General features: G+C 32.6%; 1 protein-coding gene across 1 annotated transcript; it reads right to left on the minus strand.

The window, feature by feature from the left end:
• Positions 1-15,865: 15,865 nt before the first annotated feature.
• PAO5 (polyamine oxidase 5) lies at positions 15,866-17,961 on the minus strand. The gene has a single exon (XM_085744104.1). The coding sequence runs from the start codon at positions 17,731-17,733 to the stop codon at positions 16,099-16,101; it is 1,635 nt and encodes a 544-aa protein (XP_085600230.1). The 5' UTR covers positions 17,734-17,961; the 3' UTR covers positions 15,866-16,098.
• Positions 17,962-19,672: the final 1,711 nt, after the last annotated feature.

Consider the following 19,672-nt stretch of genomic DNA (forward strand, 5'->3'; position numbering starts at 1 on the left):
TGGCACAATCATGCCCACCTAAATCAAAAATTTAATGTGTGTGTAGTGTAAATTTAATTTGCTAGTGGTTGACAACTTTATGGTTGCTGCAAGACACAAGAAGGGGGGTCTATCTTTAGGCTTTGTTTGTGTGTTGGGTTTTGGAGGGGAGGGGAAGGGAAGGAAAAGCTTATGGAGAGGTAAACCTTTGTTTGCGAGTTTTAAAAAAACAAGGGAAAGGTTTTGGGGGGTTTTTTGAAGGGCTTCATTTGTCCACTTTTAAAGTTCTCCCAAATTGGGGGGTTTTGGGGGGTTAAACATACAAATTGACAATTTTATCCTCATAATAATTCAAAATTTCAATTTTAGACATGACTGAATTATTACAATCCTTTTTTCAAAAACAACTTATTCAAAACAACATATTTATACAAAAAAAACTTATTACGATCTTTTTCTCAAATGCAACTTATTTAAAACAACTTATTTATCCAAAAAAGCTTATAACGATCTCTTTCAAAAATGACTTATACAAAACAACTTATTACGACTTAAAAAATATTGGTTGATTAATTAATTAAGCAAGTTGGAGGCTTGATTAGTCATCAGTTCTAAGACCGATTGTAGGAGCTTTTTTAAAAATAAATCAGACTAAAAAATTGAAAAGTTCAATAGCGTACACCCTATCCCTTTTTTCAAAAGCGTGTTGTGTGCATGAATCTTTACCAGATACATATTCAATTATCTTAACATTAATAATCTAATTCCACGTTTTTGTTGAGTAAAATAAATTCAACATTTTTACTCACGGATGATCTTTTCTTTTTTGACCAAAATGATATGTGGTGAGAGATGGTGTCATAATTCAAGATAGAATAAGTTGTTTTTGAAAAGAGATCCTAATAAGTTGTTTTATATAAATATGTTGTTTTGAATAAGCTGTTTTAAAAAAACAGTTTTTGAAAAAGAGATCGTAATGAGTTGCTTTGGATAAATAAGCTGTTTTGAATAAGCTGTTTTTGAAAAAGATGTCGTAATAAGTTGTTTTGCATAAATAAATTGTTTTGAGTAAGCTGCTTTTTTGAAAAGAGATTGTAATAAGTTGTTTTGTATAAATAAGTTGTTTTGAATAAACTGTTTTTTAAAAACAGAATAAGCTTTTTTTTTATAAATAAGTTGTTTTTTAAAAAGATCGTAATAATTTGTTTTTTATGAGATAAGTTGTTTTGAAGAAATTACAAGATAAATTACAAAGTATAACACAAAGTATTGATTTTAAGAGAAAGAAAGGGTAAAATAGTAAAATTATAACATATGCCTTCCATCTTCTTTCCTTGTTGGTATCTTTAACTCCCAAACAAGGGGAAGATTTTCCCTCCTTTCTCCCTTCCCTCCCTTTCCTTCCCTTCCCCTCCTTATCCTTTCCTTTCCTTCCCCTCGCAAACAAAGCATAGACGTGGATCAAAAGAGAAACGATCTATGATAAATATACGTCATGTGATAAAAATGTTATACTATTTGGTATATTATACTTACTAAAAAATCTAAAAACTCTGTCTATGTTTAGCCACAAGCCCACATATGCTACAATATACATTCGGCCCTGGGAGAACAAAGATGTTCTTTTTTTGTTGAGTTCAATGCAACCATCACTGCTATTGAGAAGGCCAAGATGGAAGGTTGGACTAAAGTATGGCTTGAATATGATTCTGAGGTTGCAATTATGGCATTTTCTAACAACATAAGTGTTGCTTGGACTAGAAGAAACTACTCGGTCAACGGTTTACGGTATACAAATTCCATCAATTTTCATTGTAGTCATATTTATAGGAAAGCAATGAATGTGCACGAGCATGGATCTACTTACATTAGAGTGGGGGCAATTCCCCAAACTAATGCATGTGTTTTATTGCGAAAATTTTATATATTATTTTATCACTTATACATTTCTAAAATTTTATTTAAAAAAAAAAAACTCTGGTATATTTGAATTGATGGTATACAATGAAATGAAATAAAACATAATATATTGAAATGAATCTATATTGCATTGTTTAGATTACTTAAAATATTAGGGAATGAAATTCAATAGGATAGAATACATTTCATCATATCCCACAACCTTCAAATTTGTTCAAGGATTCAGGTACATCCAACTTCCACGGAAATTGCTCTTCTAACCTTGATATTGTCCGAAGTATATTTTTTTTCTTTTCATTTTAAATTTTGATCTAGTACACTTTACATGTTTACTTGAGTGAGTTTGTATATGTACCGAATAGCTCACCACTCACCAGTAACCAAAAATACATTACATAAGTAGTGCCTAACTTTTATTTCCGAAAAAAAGGTAGTGCTTAACTTTTCAAATAATGCCTAAGCATTATTCTTTTACCGTGTATTTGAATATTGTGAGATAAGATTTCTGTTCTTAAAACATGAAGTAAATATTATATTAGTTCCGGCAATAATAAAATTTGTACTTTTTGATACTCTTTTGGCTTTTGAGTTTGACCAAGGTATTGAGACACACTATGAACTTTGGAAGTTTATTGACTCCAACAACACTCAACTTTCATTGGAGTTTTTATCTTTCAATTTTTGTGGCTCGAGATATGCAGGTCCAGAATGGAACGGTAATTAATTACCATCGGTAGCAAACAGCAATTAACTGCTGTGGAGGATATTTTAGTATTTTTTGGATATTAAAGAGCAATACTTAAAGTTAGAAGAGCAATTTCCAACTACTACCACCATTTTTTTTTATCCAAAACAAATTGCATTGTTTTTGGACCGTTACTTTTTCCACTCTATCCATTTTTTGTGCTTCCTATTTTTTTACGAAAATGCCCATTAATTTTCGGATTTTATAATCTGAATTGAGTTTTCCCCATATTTTAGGTGGAAAAAATGAGCTTTTCACCAATTCAGATTTTATAATCCGACCACCCAAAAAATAGGGCGTGTTCCTTGTTTTTTTTTTTTGGATTATAGAATCCGAAAATCCCTAAACACCCTTATTCAGAGAAAAACAGTTCGGATTATATAATCCAAATAGTATCAGCACAAAGTCTGAGCCTGTTTGTAACATGGATAGCCAACTTAAGGACCATATTAATCTTCCTAACTCACATCCTTCTGTTTTAGTTCATTGTTAGTTGTTTCCAGTCGAACATTCGGTTTTCAGGTTACTTGATCTGATTGCTCCGAAACTTTCCCAAAAAATCAGAAAAAAATAAGGATCAAGACTCCCCTGGAAGGGACTTCTTACGGGGCTCCTCCCCTCAAAATCCAAAATTTCACCGTTTAAACCCTTTTTTCATTTTTGTAATTTTTAATATTCTCAGAAAAATCTGAACAAAATTTGCATTACTTTTCTTTTCATTTTTAGAATTTTTTGGTGGTATTTTTATATTTTTCTTGATTTTATTTGACATGTTTTTATCATTTTTTTACTTTGTTTTTTTTGTTGTTTTTAAAAGTGAAATTTGCAACGGCTGAAATGAGAGAGATTCTGATTGCAGCATATGTATAAACATATTTCAGATTATATAATCCGAACACATCCAAACTGTGTTCGGATTTTATAGTCCAAAACCCCGTGGTCATTTTTGTATAAAAAAACATAGGACGCATGAGAAGGTAATAGGGTGGGAAAAGTAATAGTATTGTTTTTGCCATATTTCAATGCCTTCAACTACAAGGCTTGGGTCAGTTCCAACCCAATCATAAATATTTAGGCCCAGAATTAATATTTTATAGGCTATCATTTTTTTCACCCTATGACCTTCTCATACACCTTAATTTTTTCTCTTTTTGAAAATGCCCTTAGAATTCCGGATTCTTTATGCTTATACATAAGCAGCAATCAGAATCTTTCACATTTTAGCAGTTGCAAATTTTGATTTTAAAAACAACCAAAAAACAAAGTAAGAAAAAAAAATCTATCCAATAAAATAATATATATATATATATATATATATATATATATATATATATATATATATATATAGACACACACACACATAACAATACTACCAAAACATTCTAAAATTCAAACAAAGCCAGTGCAATATTATTTTGAAAGGAAACCCAATGCAATTTTGTTTTTTGGATTTTTCTAAGAATGTGAAAAAATTTAAAAATTAAAATAAGGGTCTAAACGATAACATTTTGGATTTTAAGGGGTGGATTCATCCAAGAAGCCCCTTCTAGAGGTGTCCTGGTCTATGATTTTTGTATGATTTACTGGACAAATTTTGGAGCAATCCGATCAAACAGCCCAAAAAATATATTTTCGACCGCGACAACTAACAATGAAATAAAACACAAGAATAGGGGGTTAGGATGGTTATTAAATTGGTTGTTACAAACAAACTCAATCTTTGTGTTGTTATCTGTGAAGCCCGGATACGAGATAGGATACGGATACGATACTGCACCGATACATCGATATGGAAAAATTTCAAAAATCAAGATACGATACGGCTGGGATACGTTAATAAAAAAAATTATATAATTAAATGTATAATATAATTATAACCATTTTTTTAATATGCAAATATATTAACAAACAAAAGAAACTAGACATAGTCTCTCAAAAAAAAAAAAAAAAACTAGTCATAGGTTTGTAGCACATCAACATAAATATAAATAATATTGACGATTAGGAGAGATGGTTAGTCAATTACATACACAATATATCCCAAAAAGAGCACCATCAATGCTATACTATATCCGTTAGTGTTATACTTTATCGATCCAAAAAAGAAGCATTATATCCAAAAACAGTTAAGTTATTTTAGTTAACATTAATTGGGAAATATTGGGGCAGGTATCGGTGCATGATAATTATCGGATACTCTCCTGATACGTATCGGGAAGTATCAGATAATTATTTTTTAAAAAAATAAAATTTAATCTTCGGATACTCTCCTGATATGTATCGGGAAGTATCGGGCAGGTATCGGTGCAGGATACGCAGTGGATACGATACGTCATCTATTTTGAAGTATCAGAGCTTCACATGTTGTTATAGTTCGGATTTGATATTGTACATGAGGTGTTTCGAATTATAAATCTGAAATACTTACTGTATTCGAATTTGTATAATCCGAATAGTGAAATCTTCCACCAAAAAAACCGGGGAAAAACTCATTTCAGATTCTATAATCCGAAGATCTTCAAGGGCATTTTTGAAACAAAATATAACGCGCAAAAAATGAATACGGTGGGAAACGTAAACCCCCTAATTTATATAGTATCTTAAAGATTTAATTATTTTATAGTTACTTCAAGTTTTTGGAAAAGTTTGATTTGGTCTTTGTGGAATATATAGCCCTTTGTTCTGTCGATTTGAGAGGGGAATTGAAAAAATTGCTTAGATCCAAGGGAATGGTCTAGAGATCGAAGATGAGTGTGTAGAGCCACGATTTAGAAATTAAATTGGGAAAAAAAATCAAGCATGACAGTTAATAAAATAAGAGTTTTAATATTAGCCATTGATTTTGATAAGTGGTTGATAAAAGATCCTCTCATCCTCTCATAACAAAGAGTCTTCTCATTATATATATATATATATAATTGAGTATTGAAATTTGGTCTTGGTTTTGATGTATGAGATTCAAATTTGCTGGAACAAAAGTCTATAAAACATTATTTGCTACACTGAATCCATGAATACTATTGATCTGGCACAACATGTACATGTTTCAACTCATCACTACGAGAATGAGATAGCTATAATAAAAAAAAAATACATGGTAAGGATTGGATATTTCAACTTTGTCATGCCCTCGAGTAGTTCTTTGAGCGGAATGTTTATTGTTCTTGTTCCTCCAGTTGAGCTTCATTTGGTGCTTCATACATCTGGTTCATACGCTCAACCACCTTGTGTTGGAACAAAATTGAATTTGTACAATGCTTTTAAAGTTTTGACGATAACAAAAGTATTGAAGGACAATTCGATATGCTAATATATGTTTAAGTGTGCAGGACCATAGATTAAATTTTAGCAAGGTATGCACATATATAAGAGCATCAGAAGCACAAGAGAAGCTAAAGACCTCATAGAAGATATAGAGAAAGGTCAATCAGAAGTCAACAATGTGAACAGAAGTAAATAATTCATCCAGAAGCTACAGAAGACCAAACTCTGGATCATCAGACTCTGAATCAGCAGATTCTGAGCCACCCAGACTATGAGTCATCCAGACTCTGAGGTGTCAAGACTCTGAGGACTTGGAAGCCATGTCATCTTTGTCTTCTTCTTAGAAGGGTCGCTTTCAAGATATGACCAAGTACAATTTGTCTTCTTTTGAATCACGTGCTAAGTCAAATTCAAGGACAAAAGGAATGAAAGAGATAATTCTAGTTGTAGCAATGGTTTGCAAATGTCATTTCAAACGATATTAACCATATCATGCAACATTCCAACGTCTTGATTTGATAGCTTCTCAAGAACTCTTAATGCGCTAGCACTTCTCCAACGTCTTTCAAATCATTCCCTATTAAGGAACTGAAGACCGGAAGAACATAACAAGTCTCTGTCATTTTAACTTGTGTTACTACTCTGTCAAATTTAGAAGCGCATAAACACTTACGAATGTCTTACTAAGGCTCTGTTTGGTAAACCCAAAAAAAGAGCTTTTAGCTCTTAGCTTTTAGCTTATAAGCTCATTTGACAAAAAAAGCTCTGTTTGGTAACACTTTAGCTCTGTTTGGTACAACGAGCTTATAGCTTATTTCAGGAGCTTATAAGCTATTTTTCAGAAGCTACTTCAAGTAGCTTTTGAGCTTATAGCTTTTAGCTTCTCATTTTTTCTTCCATATTTACCCTTATTATTCAAAGCAAAAGCTATCAGCTAATTTTACCAAACACTTCAACTAGCTTATCAGCTAAAAGCTATCAGCTATCAACTAATTTTACCAAACAGAGCCTAAGTTCATATCTTATATATTCTAAAGTCTTTAGAATTTTACTCTATTTTGTAATTGATTGCACCTTTGATTGTATATCAAGTGTAAAACCAAACAATCTTTTATTTAATTAAGTTTGTTAGAAGTCTCTTTCAGATGTGATTGAGCATTAGAAGTCTCTTGCTTGTTTGCTTGAACATTTGTAAGTCTCTTGCTTGTGTGCTTGAACAGTTGTAATCTTTAGTGATTATAGTGAAACCTTGTAAGTACAAGATGACTTGACTACTTCTGATTTGTAGGAGGAACTAGTATGATTGCTCCGTGTCTCTCTTTCTCTCTTCCTCTCTTTGTGTTTAATTTAATCCACTGCTATAAGAACCTGAGTCAGACTCTGATTCCATTCAGACTCTAATTAGTGAAGCACTTAGAAAAAGTTTGAAAAAACCAACCCAATTCAACCCCCATCTTGTGTTTTTCTCACCTTCACATTGTTGTATTGATGTGAACCTGTCATAATTCTTTCCATTCTCAACCAAGGTTTCAAAAAACGGACCTGTACCTGGATTGCGGCCGTTACAAATCGGTATCGGCAGCCACCGTGACCGTTTTTGGATCTTTTCACGTTGAGAACAAAAATCACAGCAAAATCGCCGTTACGACGTTACGGAATGCCGTTACGGCCGCGAAACGCCGTTACGGACTCCGTTCAGACTTGAAAATTCAGTCAAAACTTTTTTCTCACTTTTCTCTCTATACAAACATTCATTGTGAAATATAAGCTTAGATTCATGATCAGCGCGAAAATCCAAGTAAAATGGTATTTTAGTTTGTGAGATTTGGTGAAGAATTGAGATTTTAATTTTTGAAGTGATAATGATGTTGTTGTTGGTGTTTTACGTGAACTAGAGGAAGAAGAAGGAGTTGACCTCCTTCCTTCCTTGTTGACTGCGGGCCCCTCACCTTCTTTTGTTCATATGCAGCTTGTTATTACACCCCCTCTGTTTTAATTCTGCACCCTTGTTTTTTTAACTCTTTGATTTAGATCTTGTGGCTGTGATGAACCCTTTAGTGATTAAGTTTGGACCCCTTGATGCATCAAGTGGTCCAGATTTAATCCAGCTGAGCCAATTTTGTTTTTATTTATTTCTTCACCATTTTTATTATTTTTTACACCATTTTTGGCACTTTAATGCCTCTTTTTTATTCATAAAAATTTATGATGTGAACTAAATGTGGTTAATTGATCATGAACTTTGATTAAAGATATGTTATGAGTAGTTATTTATTAGTTAATTTCTTTTTAATCTGTCAAACATTCTATCTTTACTAAATGTAGTCTATTTTTATTATTATATTTACTTTAAACATGTTATAATTATGGAAAAAAAGTATTAATCTAAGTTATTATACATTATATGATAATATAAATAGTTTTAATACGTTTTGTGAAACGTTTTGATTAATTCACATCGCAGCGTCCGTTACAGCCGAAATCGCGACAACCTTAACGCAACCGCGACCGTTTTTTAGAACCTTGATTCTCAACCCTGTCTCGTTTTCTGTAATGGTTTTCCAATTCTTAAAAGACAATAAATGCAGAATAATAAAATTAAAAGATTGATAAGAAAGTTCGGCCAACTACGTCTCCGGACTATTGCAAACATTTATATTGAAAAGAGAAATTTACACAAACCATTTTCAAACACTCACAATCTCTTGTTACCCAAAACTGAATTACACCCCAAGAATTTCACTAACTAGATTTTTCTCTATAGCTCTCTTGAAATCTCTCTCAAGGTTTTAGATTTATTTCTCAATGTTAGAATGAAGTAAACCTTCATTATACCTCTATTTATATATGATTATGAGTCATATGTCCAAGAGTAATAAAAAAATTCAACCGAAACTGTCAAGGTTTGTGTAACCTGTGTGCAATTCAACTGTCAAAATACTTGTTTCGATCGTGTATTATTTTCTTTTATCCTTTTTTACTTTTGTAATTTTGATTCTATCAAATAAAGTAGTGGAAAATTATTAGCCGAGCATTGAGTTTTCCTAGTGTTGCAAGAAAAAATTGATGAATTGCCAATCAATTTTGGTAACTTAGTGCTTGATAAGAGAGGACAACACCTCAAAGTAAATCTTGTACTCACTTTCACATAATTCTATTGTTTGCCGTGGAAGCATTAAGTCTCTAACATGCTACTCATTAGACAAATGAGCTTAGATCGACTATAAAGCATTCAAGTTGGATTTAAAGAATATTGTTGATGACAAATAATTTCGTAAGGATGATCAATATGAATATGGCCCTAGCTATTATTTTAAATTTTAGGAGTACATATATTTTCATTTTCCAAAAGTGTGATGTTCCCATATGTATTACATAAATGTTTATTAATGAATTTCTTAGTTTTGCTTTTGTAGTGTCAAGACATTGATTAAAGACAAAATCTCTAAGTGATAAACATAATTCCATTGGCTTTTACATATCGAGCCCTCAAAATCACCATCACCATCAATGGTGGATCATTGATGCCAATCAATCCAGGGATTGTGTATCACTTTCTTCAAAGCTCACTTCCTTTTGTTTTTTGTGTGAGTTGAAAGAAAGGAAAAGGTCATTAGTGCATCTTAAGCTTAGCTTTATATAAAATTGGCAGCTATTACCACCTTTTGCACCACTCAACAGGTAAATAGAAGAAAAGAAGTGATTTGGGGTCATTTCATTATCATTTATCATTTTAAATATAGTAGTCTTAGATGACAAATTATTGTATTAAGATACTAATCAATATAAAATCTCTTATCTTGTTATGTCTTTAATCATACTATTCTTTTCACATTCTTTTGTTGCTTCTTAAACATCTTAGTTAAACCAGGTCGGCTGCAAGATCACAAACTTCAATCTGCTTGGATCATAATATAAAGTGAATTGATTAAATGGACAAATGAATATGAAGAAAATTCTAGGAAGTAGCTGTTAAAATTATAAAGTGTCTATAGTTAGATTGAATTGATTGATAAAATTTAGTTTACCTCTTGATACTGTTTTTTCGAGAGAGATACTCGGTCATCCATGTTCACATTATGAATGTGTGGGGGGAACGAACTATCTATTGGACCAGTAGTTTGCTAGAAAGGGGATGTGTTTAAGTGCTTCTGAGCGGGGTCTTGAGTTTGTTTCTTGATCTTTGCGTATCTGCTCTTGAGGTAGTAGATTTGGCTCATCTTCCCTTGGGTTGGCTCTTTTGATTGAGGGTTTCTAGGTCGGCCGTTGAGCGAGTATGTGGTGTTTTCTCCAAAAAAAATTGTTGTTGGTGGGTTGGACCGGGGTTTGTTGGTTTTCTTTCCTTTTCTATGTGGGGATGTAGAGTGTGTTGTTTTCTTTTGTTAGCCTTCAGGGTTGCAATGTATTTCTTGTACTATAGTACATTTGTACTCTTGACTCTTATTTAATTTATGGGTCTTGCTAACCAGTGCGCTCAGGGCAATGGTTAATGAATCTATAAATAAAAATTTTGTCTTGGAAATATAAAATGTTAATTTTGATAAAGTAATGATTACACAACTTTTTCATTAAAACTTACTTGTTTTAGATGTCTATAATTAGATTGAATTGGTTGAAAAAAATTTAGTTTACCTCTTGGTACTGGTTTTGTGAGAGATACTCAGTCATCCATGTTCACATTATAAATGCGTGGGGGAACGAACTATCTATTGGACCAGTAGTTTGCTAGAAAGGGGATGTGTTTGAGTGCTTTTGAGCGGGGTCTTGAGTTTGTTTCTTGATCTTTGTGTCTCTGCTCTTAGGGTAGTAGGTTTGGCTCATCTTCCCTTGGGTTGGCTCTTTTGATCGAGGGTTTCTAGCTCTGTCGTTGAGCGAGTGTGGGGTGATTTCTCCAACAAAAAAAAATGTTGTTGTTGGTGGGTTCGGTTGGGGTTTGTTGGTTTTCTTTCTTTTTCTCTGCAGGGCTGTAGAGTGTGTTGTTTCCAAAGGTTGTAAAATTGATTTTTATCATATTTGGATGATTTAAAAGATGATTGATTTTGTTTACAGAATTGATTATACTTGAAGGTAGAATTCGCAACTTTTAACTTCTAATATTCATTTTACCATTAATTTATTGCTAAAATCACTTTTAAATAAATATATTTAAAATATAAATCACTTTACATTCAATTCACTTTTATCAAAAATCAAATTTACAGAATCAATTCACTCAAAATCAATTCTTATCAGAATAGAATCAAACATACATTTATCTCATCATCTTCGTATATTTTCCCCCGGTTAATAACTAGTAAGTGTTGTAACATTGTGTGGTTTATTGCTAGTCAAAAGAACATATATAACAAGGACTGTCCTTATCATGTCATGGACATTTCCAGCTAAAATACTATGCTTTGCTTCAATCATCATGATAAAGAATACAAATTTGCAAAAAGATACTCCCTTCGTCCCGTTTTATCTGAGTCAGTTTGGTTTTTCACACAGATTAAGAAAAATGTATAAATAAAGGGGAAAGTGAAATATATTGTATTGAGAATGATGAAAGTAATATTAATTAGAGTTATATTGTATTGGGAATGATGAAAATTGTATTGAAAATTGAAATGACTCAGTTATTTTGGGAACCTTTTTTTATAGAAAATAGGTCAGATATTTCGGAACGGATGGAGTAATAAATAGTTTGATCTTCCACTTCAAGTATATGTGATGGAAATCTCATAAAGAAATTTGGAAAACCTCAAAAACAGCCCTATTAGCCAAAGACTACGACTATACCTAAAGATTCCATACTCAAGATTTAAGTGGCCTACTTCGTGATCTTTCTTTACTATTATTAAACAAAAGGGTCTACATCTATCTCTACGTAGACCTTCATAAAGAAAATTCCAATATGTGTCATCTTTTCCTTTGTCATCATTGGCTCTCTTGAGCTATAGAAAACCGATACAAATACGGATATCAAACACGATACTTACACAGAGACATTAATACTAATACTTAAAAAAAAAATCTTGTAAAAAAAAATACTTTCAAAAAATATAAATTATTGAATGTTTACATGAGTTTGTGTCGGTGTCAATGTCATGTCAGTATTTGACATTAACATATGTCAAAGATCAGACACACCTTTGATCTGAATTCTTGTTCAAAAAAAAAACCTTTGATCGAGAATGTAAAAAAAATGTTATTAACATTTTTTAAAAGAATAAAAGGATAGAGCCCTCTTAATTAATCATCTATCATTAAACTTTTAATGTAAGATTTGCAAAAAAGGAAAAGCAGAATCATTACAATAAAGAAGTTGGACACGTAAAATTAAAGAAATGTTTGTTCAAAGGTGAAAATGATAGGAATAATAATTTTTGAGAATGAGAATGATTAAAGTACATCCAATTAACTGAATAAACAGAAAAGAAATATTGAGGTTTAGTGGTTCCTAATAAGTATATTATATGATCACTTGTCAAACATCAACTGTTTATAAGAGAAAATGGTGCATCCTCACAAGCTTTGGTCCTCTGAACCAATTATGAGACTAATCTCTGCTCAGGCGCTAAGATCGCATCTTAAAGTTTTTGGACCCACTTTAAAAATGTATTATGTGGGGAAACATTGGTTCTATCCCCCACAAACTTGGTGATGCTCAACCAATTGACACATCAACTTTTTATTTGGCAATTATATATTTATTGAGGAGGGAGAATTACAAGTGAAGATAACTATAATGATATTTACAGTCAAAGATGTCAATTTTAATGGTAATTAAGATGTTGGATTAGTAGGTAAGAGGGTAAAGGAAAGGAAGTTAGATTCTGATTTAGTTGTATATGCATGAGACAAAGACTAAATGACAGATTGGTCTGTGATATGCAATCATCAAAGGGTGATTGAAGCCCACAAGAGGCTAAAAGAGATAGCATGTGGGCCATTTATGTTTTTTTTTCTCTTTTATTTTCCTTATTTTTTCTTTTAAAAGGAGGATGAGTGATGATGAGTTAATTAGAAGATGAGAAATGTTACAATAATTGAGAGTCACTTTACATTGCACTTGATTTGACCACACAGTCTCCAAACAGATATTCTTAAGATAATTCTTGTCATTTTATTATATCAAGTTAATACATCATACTATTGACAGACTTTTAGTGACTGAATGACACAGGTTGTTATTGCATGTGATGTTTGTTTTGTGTTTTGGTATGAAAATGAAGGATGATTATCATACATGGACCCCTTTAGGGGTCTATTTATAACCATCAAATTTGATTGTATTATGCTTTGCTATATCAGATAGATCATATTAAACATGGTGCATAAAACATGTCATTGACATAAGTATTTTTGTAATGCCAATTGGGCTACCTCAAGTGGTTAAGAATTAGGGAGCTAGCACTCCCCTTCTTTAAGGGTGGGGTATTGATCCCTTTTGAGACCACTAAAAGTTTCTCGGTAGACAACCCTACACAGATCGATCCAACTATAACCAATGGTGTGGACAACAATTTTGAGATACTATTTGGATACGAGCCTATAGGGTTTGGATTCCACGCATTAAATGGGTGACACGTAAATTTTGATTGTCCAATCTCAATTCAATGGTCGAGATCAATTGATATGTGCATTTGTTAATGCATGGAATGCAAATATGAGCCTAGGTAGGAAAAAAAGCCACACTTTTAGGTTTTAACCACCTTAGTATATCATTAGCACTTTGTTCAATTATTAGAAAAAACTCATGTCTCACTTAAAGTAGAGATAAGGTCGGAAAGTAATTTATAAAGAATATGTTTTTTTTTGCAGGGGTAGACTCAAGTTAGACCTAAAACCTAAAAACTTAAGATAATATTTGAGTCTATTTTAAAAATAAAAAAAAATCGAGTCTTACATTAACTACTGACAAGTCTGAAAAGAGTATTCTTAGAAATGGTGGTTGGGTCTAACACAACCTCACAAAACCGGCTTATGAGATGAGGATTGTCCCCACTTATAAACACATTGTCAGGTCATCTCCAATCCGATGAGGGACTCTTAACAAGTATATAAAGAATAAGCATCCGTCATCTTAACCGTTGGGATTGAGTTAAACACAAAATCTAAATAGGACCATATGATGCCTTTCCTCCTCTTGCTACCACTAGGTTGAGGGGGAAAAATGTAAGTATTTTTGTAAAAAGGACAAAAGAGTAACAAGTAAGGTGGATTTGCATTGAATAGATCCAACTCATCAATAACAATTGGTAGGTAAGAACATTTTGTTACTTGGAGCAAAATGGTGTACATGTATATGTCTGTCCTGTTACATTGTATATGTATGTACTACTGCTTAAGGCAGGGAGAGGAATGGGACCAGTCATTTCATTTTCATGAATCATGACCAATAGAGCTTCTGCACAAAAGATCACTACAATCAGATGGCTATATATGCATCTACAAATTCTGTCTCATTGTTAAAGGACATTTTGGTTATTTGTTTCGTTTTAGACACCACAAACTAGTCATGAGGGTAGGAGAGGTGCAACATGGGACCCCATCATTGGTGTTTTATTTCTTCCCATTTTCATGTGATTCTTTTACAGTTTTGGCCAGCTCATTTATTGTCTCAATTTCTCAGAAGGATTTAATGCTTTTGTATTCTAGTTCCTTATGTAAGTTAAGTGTTTTGTTTGGAATGAAATAAGTACTATTTGCAATCTTGTGCATGTTTAGAACGGTGAAATATTGCACTCACCTATGAGAAAGTAAATAGGTAAATTGGTATTTGAAATTGTATGTCTAGGTAAAAATAGTCTTTGGTTTTCGCGAATTGGTATATCCATTAGTAAAATTGTGAAACAAAATAGTTCATCTATTAACTTTTATCTTTATAGATTATGACTTGATAAGTAAGTTGAATATGCGGACCTTTTACGTTGATTCCACATTAATCTTACCACAACGTATACTAATTTGCATATGAAATTTAGATTTCTTATTTACTTTTGTGATGAAAAATTTGACCCTAAGATGGTCCAAATTACATAGAAACATTAGTCTTTAGTGAGCTGACGTTGATGCAAGATCAACTTATAATCTTGAATTTTTATGATTTCGGAGGTATATTTCCAACGAGGTTGATCGATGATTACAACTTCGAGGATTAAGTTGACTATTTTCTCATTGCCTGGTGAGAAGGTATCATATGTGGATTTAGGATGGACACATGGTGGTGGATGGCCTTAAAACTTAGTTCCAAAGACACATTTGTAAGGCCAAAGCATATAAAAATAATAATTTAAAAGGCTATTAGATTTAACATAATCATATGCATTCATGATCTCAAACATGCAATTATAAGTAGAGTTTGGATACATAATAACAACATGAACATCTTATCACTTAGCATACAAATATATATCATGTCAAGGAGGGACCAATTCTTATATAGAGAGGTAGGGTAGCATCAAAGATGAGTAGAATTTTATAACATGACAAGAAGGACACATAAGCCTGAGCAGTTGACAAGCCATATTTCATTTCATAGATGAATGAATAGCCGTGTTTGGTGGATCATGTTATTTGCCTTGATAGAAGTGAAGCCAGAAAACACACATGGAGGAGAAAATTGATTCCCTATTGTATGCAGATACAGATCTCGATCGTCCGATCTCAAATCAATAAAAATTAGTTTATCGAATGTATACATCGAACCTCAAATCAATAGTTGAGTCTGTTTATTGTGGGTGACACTTTGGTGCCATTAATGGCACCATGCCATTAGATCAGGGCCACATATTGCCCCAAGTGTATGTGTGATGTGTGTGTTGGGTGCTATCAAGGCCAGGATTTAATGGCACGATTGTCCGTTTATCGTGTGTAATTACGTGATATTTTTAGTGCACGGAATCCAAGTGCGAGATAGAATCTTTAAAGATTATCACAGAGATTAATTAAAGGAAAGACAAGTACACTCATAAATGAAGAGATAAATAAATATTTGGAGAAACTTTACTTCAAGTAGTAGTACAAACAAGCTTAAGTCCCCATTTTTTTCACTATTGATCTTGACCCTTCTAATATTGATTTTTTTCCAATCACTCACTCACTACTACTTTACCTATAGAGAAACAACAAAGACCTTTTTTTAAGTTGAAAATGAGAATAATAATAATAATAATAATATGATAGAGATTAATATTCAAAAATTTAAACTAATTGTTAAAAATCCCAACACAATGATAATGTTGAAGAAGCCTATTAGCTTCCCTAAGACCACTGAAGTAAGCTCCATGAGTTGTTGAATAATGAGTTCTGTGAGTTGCTTCACCTGCAAACAAAATTTGAAGTGGATATGAAAAATTGCTATTATCTTTCATCATTGGTAATGGTTCAGCCATTGTATCTAAATCTTCACCACTTGAACCAACTGCAACATAACTGTATGATCCTAAAAACAAAGGATCAGTCCCCCATTTACTCTTCAAAACTTTATCAAATTTCACTTCATTTTGAGGTAAAAAGCTTGAAACTGTTGATGTAACACCATTGATTATTTCATCATCTTTGAGTGATTCAAGTGCTAATGCTTCTTCACCAGCAAACCAAGACAAAAGAACACTTGAATTGTTGTAAATAGGAAAAAGTGTAGCTGTTTTTCTCATCCACCATGGTATTTTCTTGTCCTTTGTTTCATTTTGAGGTGAATGAAACACCATTTGAAGAAAAGGAAACAACCCTTCTGAATTTTCATCATCAAGATTTGTTGTTTTTTGAGTACTCAATTGCATAAACAACTTGTTCACAACTCCAAAACCTAGCCTTGAAATTGCTTCAACTTTGAAAGATGGAAGCTTAGGACTGAATAACATACCTTTATCATCATCATGATGAGAAATAGAAGCTTTTAAAATACCTAGTGAAACAGTAACAATGACATGATCTGCATACATAATAGATCCATCACAGAAATGTAGCTTAACAGGCCTAAAACAATTATCATCATAGCTTTTTTTTTGTGACTGCCATTCAATTTTTTTTACTTTTTTACCTAACTGAATTAAACCAGGTGGTAAAACAGAAGCTATGTGCTCAATTATACTCAAATAGCCTCTAGCAATTGTGATTTCTTCACCTGGAAACATTCTATACTCACTTTCAGCTTCATAATCTAAACACTCCAAATCACCAGCTGAAGTATAAGTCCTCTCAGTATTCTCATACATTGCAAAAACTGCTTCTTCAAGCAATTTCTTGTTCCAATCTCCATAACCATTTACCTCTTCTTCTTCTTCTTGAACTGATTCAAAGTAAGCATCAAGCCCTTGTCTCAAAAAAGAACCAATACTAAGATTCTTTTTAGATCCAAAGTTTGAAGAAGCAGCTTTAACAGCCATGTTATAGTAACTAAGAACCTCTTCACCTTTTGCAGTTTCTTTAGTTAACTTTCCTTGAGAATACTCCATGAGATATTTGAAAAGCTTTGAAACAGGATCAACAATAGAAGGTTGAAGATTGAAACCACCTTCAGAAATTGTTGTGAGAGATTCATCATTGCTATTATTACCATCCATGCACTCCCAAGGTTGGTCAGAGTGAAGTGAATGGATTTGTTGAGCAATCTTGTGAATAGGACTGTTACCAATTCCATGGATCCATGTAGCTCCCATCTCAATCTTGTCACCACCAAATTCTGATGTGTTGATTCTTCCACCAATTCTTGTTCCACCTTCAACAACAATGAGTTCAAATAAGTCCTTTGAAGCTGTTGAAGTGTAGAGCTTGTTTGCTGCTGTTAAGCCTGCCATTCCAGCTCCAATTATCACAATCTTTGGTTTTTTCACCACCATTGTTGCTTTTGCTATAGGCTATATCTTTGTTTGTGAATCTATCTCAATACACAAGATAGTTACATATAGAAAAAGAAGAAAGAGTGGTAGAAATTAGAATAGAATAGAATACAAAGTGTGTGAAGGTGAGATTTAAGTTACTGACAATGAATTTATAACTGATTTCTGCTTTGTGGACTGAATGGACTTTTTTTTTTGGGGTGCAGTGTGAGGCCAACTTGGTCCTTTAATGTAAATTATTATATGTAGGACAAAATTATTGAATACTGCATGGAAAAAAAAATAATATACTGTTCAAAGTCCCCTACTTATTAAAACAGTAAATCCAAACAAATAGTTACTGATTTCAAAGAAATCATGTCTGTGAGAAAAAGTGGAAATCATATCATATCATAGTAATTACAAGCAAATTGGATCCTATAGTACATGTAACATACATCATCAAATAGTGTAGCTTGATATCTTAGTATGGCATTAAGCTAAAGCTATAAACTGTAGCTTATTTGATAAATTTGCATTGGGATGGAATAATTCCAATTAAGACATGAAATCAAATATAAACTTGTTACCTCAATTTCTGTGTATTTTTAAACTAGGCGTTTAAAATACACAAAACGGAAAATGAGGTATCAATATACAATTGAACCATCATATTTATATTCTCCTCGTCTGTCTAGAATATATGATGTCTCACTCATCAGGTTGCCTTTTAGATCCCTTAGTCACCATTCACCGCACAGCCACACCGCTCCATTTCGTCATTATTCCACCCATGATCCATCTCCCTTCCCACTCCCGTCTAAAATCCACTCGGAGCACCATCTTTCGGCTAACTCACATCTCACCCCAACACCATCTTTGACTCATTTACTACAAGTATGACGATTTTGACTCGTTTACAAACATGTCTCACAAACAATTATAACTTAGATTTTAGTCAATTTATATATCGATACACAAATACGGTAACAAAATGCATGCAATTGCACATTAGAGTCAATTTTAGCCTTCAATTTTAAATCGAACCATTCAAATTACACAATAACAAAATTAACTTCAAACAATCTTAACCCTTAAGTTGAGATGCATTATTGCATGATGCAATAAATGTAAGAAATCCAAATCCCTTCTTTTTGCCCTAGACAACTCAACTGCACCACAATTAAGACCAAAAATGATTCACTTTGAAAATGGAACTATACCCCACATCCATAAATGCCCACGAGTGAGTAATAAACTAATAATTCACAGACAATCACTGAGCCCTGAGCTATAAGACTAGTGAATAGTGATCACCTAGACCAGGTAACCCACAGGCGAAAAAAATACAAAACAAGTTACATTTTTTTTTTTTGAAAGGAACAAAACAAGTTACTGGTAACAAGGAAAATGTGAACAAAAATATAAATAAATAACTAAATAAATAAAAAGGTTGATAGTGCCTTTCACCAACCTCACATGAAAAATAAGATTTGGGACTCCCTACCAAAACAAGTCAATGGTCTAGATCAACTGATGGGCTGTCCTTAGATCAGGTCATATGGCGGAGACCATACAAATCTAACTATTATAATCAAATTGTTGCATACCACCAGCTTCTTTTCTTCGTATACTATCATTTTTAGGGTATCCCTATGACTTGTGATATTATAGCAGCCATGTTGGAGCTTCCATGATCACATTTTTTAAAACTTTGATGTTGGAGCTTCCATGATCACATTTTTTAAAACTTTGATTTTTTTTCCTCTGACACCTCATGAATGAATGTCATGAATGAATTTCTATAAAGAAAAACTTTTCAATCAAGTAAAATCTTGGGTTTAAACCCAGATGAACAAACCTAACAATATTAGCATTATCAATTGAGTTACGTCTTATAAAACATTATCTTTTTTAAAAGATATTACTTTAAAAATATTATTTGATTCTGTTAGTAATC

This window comes from Medicago sativa, chromosome 2 (assembly GCF_051527215.1).
Source record: "Medicago sativa cultivar Bolivia chromosome 2, Bolivia_mono, whole genome shotgun sequence".
NCBI lineage: Eukaryota > Viridiplantae > Streptophyta > Magnoliopsida > Fabales > Fabaceae > Medicago > Medicago sativa.